Source organism: Quercus robur, chromosome 2 (assembly GCF_932294415.1).
Source record: "Quercus robur chromosome 2, dhQueRobu3.1, whole genome shotgun sequence".
Taxonomy (NCBI): domain Eukaryota; kingdom Viridiplantae; phylum Streptophyta; class Magnoliopsida; order Fagales; family Fagaceae; genus Quercus; species Quercus robur.
In genome coordinates this window covers 23,935,678-23,944,048 of record NC_065535.1, presented here as the reverse complement: position 1 = coordinate 23,944,048, position 8,371 = coordinate 23,935,678, and the positions used below count along the sequence as shown (strand labels likewise).

Sequence of the window (8,371 nt, the reverse complement as noted above, 5' to 3'; positions counted from 1 at the left end):
TTATTATTTTTTTTTTAATGAAGGAGTTGGTTAGGGGTAGCTTCGTTTATCTATTCATTTTCTGAGTAGGAAAGAACTGAACAAGAAAATAAAAAGGAAAGGTGCTTTTTTTTGTTTTTTTTTTTTTTTCCCGATCCCTTGTGATTAATCTATAATCGAAAATATGATTACAAAACAACTTTTTTTGGTGTCCCTTTTTCAAATAATCTAAAATATCCTTGCGTTAATTGCAGTAAGCAAGTAGAGTTTAATTGTATTAATAATTTTTTAATTATTATTTATCTTCCATTCATAAGAAAAATATGTATTTGTATTTTCAGTCAAATTAGTCAATGCCATATTGGGCTAGGGGCACTAGTTTGATTTTAAAGGGATTTTAATTAATTATATGGACTCCATTTTTACATAATATTAAAAAAATAATAATAATAAAAAGTAGGGTTAAGATCGTAGGGATGGCAATGGGGCGAGGTGAGGTTGGATCATAGGCGTTCTGTCGGGTGTGTCTTCTCTTCAAGGTGATGACAACACATGCAGGCCAGAAGCAAGGTGAGTCGGGTTTGGTGTGGATTGAAGACAGTGGCAAAGTCAGGATTTTAATTTAGGGGGGGCAAGATGAAAATAAAGAGCTGAAGATAAAATCAATTTCAATTTTTTTAATTAGTATAATTAAAAAAATACTTAACTAATTAAAAAAATTGATTAAAATATAAAATATAATGTTAGTGTTAAGTTTTTTTTTCCCCTCGTGTGTAACGTTAGATTTAGTATAAATGTTGTTGTAATTAAGATACTTCATAGGTGACTACAAGTATATTTTTCAAATAAGTAAAAGATTTAAAAAAAATCAATATATAGTCATTATTATACGAAGTTAATGGAGCTTCTTACTAATCTTCGGCCAAGAAAAGTGTATTAAAAGTGGAGCCAAGAGTAACAGCCCTGTAGCACAATTACATGTAGAGTTGAAGACCATAAGCTTAGAGCAAAGAAAAACATATATAAAGCAAGACTAAATCTAAAAGAAAGATATATATATATATATATATTAAGGGGGTGGGGTTTGGGTGAGGTCGGGGGGGGGGGGGGGGGGGGGGGGCAATTGCCCCCTCTCGACCCCCCCTAGCTCCGCCCCTGATTGAAGATGTTTACTAATTCTAATAAAAATGAAATATAAAGGGAAAAAACGACCATAAGAGTACTAAGAGAGGATACAAGTATTTCAGAAATGATAATAGAATATGTATAAAAATAAATAAATTATAACAGGGATATGTATAGAAATGATTAAATTATATGAATAAAATAATTTAAATGTATATCACGTAAAAGATGATTATTTGGATGCAGAGGAAAGCTAGTACTCACCAAGGTAGTGTTCTATATGAAGAGATCATTGTCAAAATGATTAGATAGGGAAGTGAAGAGTAGAATAGAAAGTGTCGGCTACTGCAATACTATTCAAAACAGGGTAATATGCTGTCTTTGGGGCACTTTCAGTTTTGTTATCAATTAGCAGTAGTTAATAGCTTTATTTTGTAATGTGCCTGAGTTTTGAGCACTTTGTGTTCCACTAATTTTTTTGAGCTGACCTAGTTTTGTAGCCTTTTGGTGTTGTAGTATTCTTGGTGCTGTAGTTGTGTAGTGTTGTTCTGTTTGGGTTCGAGTCTTCAACTGATTGTATAGCTGTTCTTTTAATTTTGCTCATTCATCGAAAAAAGAAAAAGAAAAAGAGCGTCGGATTAAAAAATATGGCATTAGAAGGTGAAAACTACTCCAAAATCGATCATATTATTAAGGATTCAAAAGAGCTGATCACAACTCAATATCAGGAATATAACTCGTGGACAAAAGTCAGAATCACATGGCAGTGGCACACAGGCTTACCAAATAAGTTCAATTTAATGACTTCCTCTTGTTAATTTCACTGGAATATCCAACTTTTCATCAATTTCATCCTATATTTATTGAAAACAATAGGTACATGCACCTTCTACCACTACCCATACTTTCTCTCCCTACCTCCTCCAGCTTTTATTTATTCTTTCTGACCAAATTACATCTTTTACTGGTACAAAAGAAATACACTTTCTTTCTAAATTACATCTTTTAGTGGTAGGAAAAAAATATATATATATGCTCAAATGTTACAGGCACAACAAATTTCACTACTTATTGAGGTGGCAAATTGTGATTTGTGAAATAGCACTCTTACTAAGACCACTACTAACATCACTTTATTCTACATCAACCACAATCTACCATTTCAACAAATATGAAAAATGTTATAAAATTTGTTATCATTGCATTTATTAATTTTACAAATGAAGGCAGATCAGATCCTGTTGCAAAGCATTGCCAAATTCACCAACAATAGAACAGAATAAAGCCCAACTCATGATATATATACAATAGCATTAGCCTGTAACAAAATATATTGCAAATGCAGAAAACTGGAAAGAATGTATGGATCGTGGATGGATACAGGAAATACTTGAGATACGCCTGGAAAGAATGTATGGATCGTGGATGGATACAGGAAATACTTGAGATACGCTACCACCACAACATGAAGCAACCACACTCTCTTCGGAAGACACTCAAAACACTTCAAACTTTACAGATCATTCTCTATTGAAAGGCCCTAAAAAATTCCCAACTTGGATATTTGAGCCACCCATACCAAGCCATCTTTGCAAGACAACAGATCATTCTTCATTATAAAGGCCCTTACAATATCGCAGCTTGGAGATTTGAGCCACCCATTCCACTTCAACTTTGCAAGACAACGCTGTTGATCAGCTCATAGATCTGTAAAACAAAATCCCATTCACATTATCAACTAATACATGTAAAGTTAATATATTAATCTGCATATCCATGGATTAGTATTGCAATTAGTGATTATCATTCATTTGCTCCAGTATTTACTCAAATTAACATGAAATGTGTCTAGGGGGGCCCTCTTCAGCTTACTTTGACAAGGCTAGAGGTGCAACTGATACCATTTCTACATCTTTCTTGTAACATTGTTTAACTATGTACTCTTTAACTCAATTAAACCACATCCACATCTTCCTTCAAACAAAGGAAACCTACGTCCACAGAATTTGGGATAACAGACATTTGCATCATTATAATGAATAATAGAACAGTAATTATAGTTACAAAGTGGAACATTTGTTAATTTATAATTTTGTTTTATAATATATATTTTTATGAATAATTGTTTAGGGAAAAAGTGTAGTTGACTTGAATGTCACTTGTAAAAGTCACAAAACCAAATTACCTTGTGGGCCTGATCTCTGCACAAACATTTACAAGCAATGTTCTGCAACCTTTGTTCCCAAAACTCACCAAATTTCCTTCCTGCAATTCTTTCTTTTCAACCAGGCTGCGGTAGGTAACTAATTACATGAAATGTTGATCATTTTCAACTATTATAATCTTCTTCTAGGAGTACACAACAAATTTATTGGAAGTGTTTCCAGAATTCCATAGTCAACTACATGAGTGTGTGTACAAAATTCAATGAATATGCTTTTCTTGAGAATAACACATATATATTAGATGCTTCTTTAATTTTGGAAGGAGCTCCTAGATAATTACTTGACATGTTTGCACAATCAGTAGTCTAATATATGCATGGTACTGCTACTCTATATGCAAATGCACATTGATGACCATTTGTAAAGTCATTATTCCTAAAATACAGAGTCAAAGACACCGTGTGTCACTAGTCATTTATACACCAAGACCAAGTACAAAGGGAAAATTGCTTGAAGGGTAGGATGTGGGAAGTAGAGTAATGGAAGGGAGCCAGTAAAATTCTATCACAATTCTTTAATATAAATTGCAAGGGAGCAAGGGTAATTTTCATTTACAAAGTAGGACTTCTACAAAAGCAAGTCATTACTTAAGTGATTACAAGGATGATAAAATCACCAAAGAGTAGCTTAACATCTATTTGTTTTTAATAGGTAAATTGGAGGACAGGAACTGGTGGGGTTGAACACCAGTGCCCAAGCACCACAATAGCTACTGGACCCCACTTGGGATATTCCTCGAACCCCATTATGTTTTCCAACCTTGCAGAAATAATCAGAAATCATGATAAATTGAAAGAAATTTATCCACAGATATGAACGACAAACTTTTATGCAAGATATAGATATGCAATATAAAAGAAAGGAAAAAATTTTCCTCCAAATCCAATATGTAGCCATTGACAAAACCATTCATGTTACTTATAGTCACATGACCTATTTAATGAGTCATGTGACTTATTTAAAAAATTCAAATGGATGGTTTTATGAGTCGCCTCGTAATGGGTTGAAGGAGATTACTCTAAACCGGTATTGATGGAAAAAAAAATCTAAAAGAAAACTAGAACAATGTGCATTATTAAAACTAAAAGTTTAAAAGAAGACCACCATATCAAAAATACTCTCCCACTATTTCAGAGATTGAGTTTTCCATTGGAACAATATGTGTCCATTAATCCCAGCAGGCCTGAAATGAACCATATCACTGAACCAAATAACATAATTATACAATTAGGTGGTCATGCAATGTCTAATATAGAAAAATTGGATGCAGTTCTTGCCCCATCGTTTAAGGGAGAGAAATGCAGCAAACCCCAGCATCATCTTAAGACCTTTAGAAGCAAAGCCTCCAATTTTGGCCCTGGAAAAAGCAGGGATTCATCAATAGCATTCTTAAAAAAGAACTCCCAGTGCCATTCAAATTCTGTGAAAAATCAATCCATAGTCTATTAAATCCAACAAAATGTTTAAACAAAGGAGCACAAGATAGATTTCTTTTACTCCTTCGCATATACAACAAATCAATTAATGTTATAACTTCACCAGAATGATATATATACACAATGACAGGAACAGTTAAGCACAACTTCTATAATCCAGAAAGATCTCAATAACCAGGATTACTCAACACATGTCAACCAGTAAACAACTGAAGAGCTTGCATGTTCTTATAAAAACAAAATTAGTCAATCAGCCAAGCAGCATGATAACAGACATGCATAATGGTCTAATATTTTCTAAAATATAGACATGCATGGTGAGAGAGAAACATATCATCTCCATGTCCAGAACATAAGATAAAGAAGTTTAGTTTTTCAAAACCCTTTGTTACCTTTACTTTTTTATTTCCTTATTTTCAAAGTGAAGAGCTGGAGATATATAAGTCCATAAGAACTTTCTCAAATGATATGGCAGCCTAACTTTCTAATGATTAAAAATAAATTCAAGATTTTTATGGAATATAATTACATATCATGAAGCATCCCAAAAAACAAATAGATAAACAAGAAAAAAAAAAGGGGGGAGGAAAAAGAGCATTGCAATGAGCCTGAAGATATTCATTCCTGTATAAGAATATTTGGTACATAATTTCCAGATAGAAACTCCAAGACTAATACTACAAAATGTAACCATTCCTCCTGTTTCTTACAATGATGTGATGCCATTAAAGAAAACTACAGAATATCCTATTCTAATCTCCCCCCCCCCCCCCCCCCCCCCCCGCCCCAACCCTAACAAAATAAATCCATTGATTAAAAGTTAACTAAGATGAAGGCCATATCGAGCTGATTTTAGATTCCTTATCTCCATCAAGTGTTCATCATTTGAAATGTTGAGTGAAACACGAAGATTTGTCAATTGAGCTTCTTGTTCCCAACTTAAGGTCCCAGAAGCATATATAGCCTGTAGAGTGCTGCAATAATCATGCAACTCTAATCTACGGATGCTTGTTGCTACATTATCTTTTGGAGAGAGGGAACATTTTCCTTCCTCATCTCCGCAATCATAACAGGAATCAGCATCACTACTAAGGATATCAGAATCTTGAGCAGAATGCGTTAAAATGTCACCTGACCTATTTGGACTATTAGTAACAACACTACAACTACCAACAGAAGATGCATCACTATCACAATGAATAGGTTCCGAGATTCTTCCATGAAAACACAAAATAGAACCATTCTGATTTACCCTTTCCAATTCAAAATATTGAATTGTTTGTTTATTAAAGGAAGCATGCATGTATTTTTCACCCAGATTTACTCGTGGGTAAGCTACAGCATCTACCTTTTTCGGCAAGGGGGATGGAGACTTTGAAATGACTCTTTGACACTCACCCTCATTCTCAATTGCTCTCATTTTTCTAGAATATGCTTCAGTATGAGAGGAGCAATAAGGGGACACTCTCTTCAATGTTCTAGATGAGACAATATGAGATTCCTGCAAACAAGTATTGTCTTGAGTGGCTAAACATGTATTTCCTGCCTGCATCTTTCTCCTTGTATAGAGCTGTGGAAACTCAGGTGTCATCTGATGACAGTTCAAGCTAGATGGCTTGTTGAACTTCACAAGCTCACAATTCCGAGAACCCTGTGAAGAAAAGCCAACATGAAATTAGTCAACGCAAAGGGATAAATAGTGGATAAATAGATTCCATGCCTCTTGATCCCAAAAACATGATGACAGCTATGATAGGCAGTGGACTTCTAAATTAAAAGTATAAACTATTCATTGCCTATCACTCAATAGAATTAGCCATCTGACTATTAACACCAGATTAGTAAAGACAGAATTGGACTCAAATTCAAATATACCCAGGAACCAAGTAAAAGAAAGGCAAGAAACTTTAAAAATGGTCACAAAATTTTAACTAAAAGTTGACAAAAATGACAATTTAAAACAAGATCAAAGTAGAAACTTACCTTTCTGATCACAACCCATTTGTTATCTTGCCAAATTTGACGCACCCGGATGTTAGATTTGTGAACTCTGAACTTTTCTGAAGATCCCAATAGCCTAACCAAATGATAATCCCCACTCAAAACCTTCAGAATCATAGCCATTCTCCAAGAACCAAAATTAAACACTTCCGCAACATCTCCAACTGTCCAACCCTCCATAGTCTCAGTGGGAGGAGGGCAAGGCCTAATATCCTTCCTCGGCACTCTCTCTATAACTTCCTCACTTCTCATATCGAGAGAACCTTCGAACATAACACTGTAAGTATGCCCATTACCAGAGATAATCTTAGCACAATGCCACGCTCCTGGAGGCAGCTGTTTATTCTTTAGTACCTCCACCTTACTCCCCTTTAAGAATCTCATGATTGCTATATGCTAAAACAGAACTCAAATTCACAAATCCTGTAAGAACCAACAAACTAAATGTTACAATCAGACAAAAAATCTTTGTATGATAAAATACTATTACTTCCCAAACACAAGTTTGTCCAATGATTCCGAATACTAAACATAAGATTTTATTCTCATTTGAGAAAAGCAACCATCCAAAACAAAACACTATTTTTAATGAAATCACAGGGAATTAGTAATTCCTTGGCGATCAAGAAAAGACCCCTGATAACAAATCCTATGACCTAAAGGATTAGATCAAATTAAACATGAAAACCCAGAGAACAATCTTAAACCCCACCAAATATACAGCAAAAGTTTTCAATCAGATAACATTAAACGTAAATAAAAACAAACAGATCATATGCAACCACAAAATTTATAAAAAAAAAAAAAAAAAAAAAAAAAAAAAAAAAAAAGATTTCTAACGCATACATAGAAGAAAAAACATCAAACATGAAAGTCCGAATGAAATCAAATTACGGAAAGCAAAATCATCGCCTCAGTAGAAATAGAGAAACTGACCTTCCTTTTCTGGATCACTGCTTTGATGATGGCTTGCTTGAAAATGCAGATTTGTGTTTCTTCAAATTTAAAAGGTAGGGTTTGTTTTGTAATTGTGAGAATATATTAATAAAATTGTTTTATATATCTCACCCTTTTTCTTGCCGTTGTTTTTAAATTGAGGCGGTTAGGTTTCTATTCCTTTTCCGAGTAGGAGAAAAGGAACATAAAAGAGAGAGTTGTTTTTTTTTTACTTGAAAAACGAGAGGTGCTAGTGTGTGCACACGGTTTTTTTTTTTTTTTTTTTTTTTTTTTTTTTTTTTTTTTTTTTTAAGGTTCCTAGTGATTAATCTATAATCTATATTTATTAAAAAAACAACTTTTTTGGTGTTTTTTTTTTTAATAATCTAAAATGTCCTTACATTGTTTCTCAATAAATAAATAAATAAATATATATATAATTACATTAATTGCACTAAGCAAGTAGTCTTTTAATTGTATTTATATTATGGTAACTCTATTTGTGGATTCAGGGCACATTTGCTTTTTGTGGCTTTCCATTTGCGTCAACAAGGCCCAACACGTGTAGTGTAGAGATAATTTTGTTGAGCTCTTTTTTTTTTTACTATTTTTGGTCTTTTTGCTGATTAGGCAAGTATTATCCAATAAAATTGGGTTCCATGGCATGTA

The 8,371-nt window shown here is 33.6% G+C and overlaps 1 protein-coding gene across 9 annotated transcripts; it reads right to left on the bottom strand.

The window, feature by feature from the left end:
- Nucleotides 1–2,376: 2,376 nt before the first annotated feature.
- On the bottom strand, nucleotides 2,377–7,960 carry LOC126712981 (uncharacterized). Of its 9 annotated transcripts, XR_007651236.1 has the most exons (5): nucleotides 7,699–7,960; nucleotides 6,749–7,189; nucleotides 3,290–6,416; nucleotides 2,977–3,095; nucleotides 2,377–2,811 (listed from the first exon to the last, which is right to left on the bottom strand). XR_007651236.1 is itself a non-coding variant. In XM_050412557.1 (4 exons), the coding sequence occupies exons 2-4, from the start codon at nucleotides 7,148–7,150 to the stop codon at nucleotides 4,660–4,662; spliced, it is 795 nt and encodes a 264-aa protein (XP_050268514.1). In that variant the 5' UTR covers nucleotides 7,151–7,189; nucleotides 7,699–7,958; the 3' UTR covers nucleotides 2,377–4,659. The 9 variants fall into 9 exon arrangements, 5 of the variants coding, with proteins under 5 accessions (XP_050268514.1, XP_050268516.1, XP_050268515.1 ...); XR_007651235.1 differs by having other exon boundaries at nucleotides 2,977–6,416; XR_007651233.1 differs by having other exon boundaries at nucleotides 2,377–3,095.
- Nucleotides 7,961–8,371: the final 411 nt, after the last annotated feature.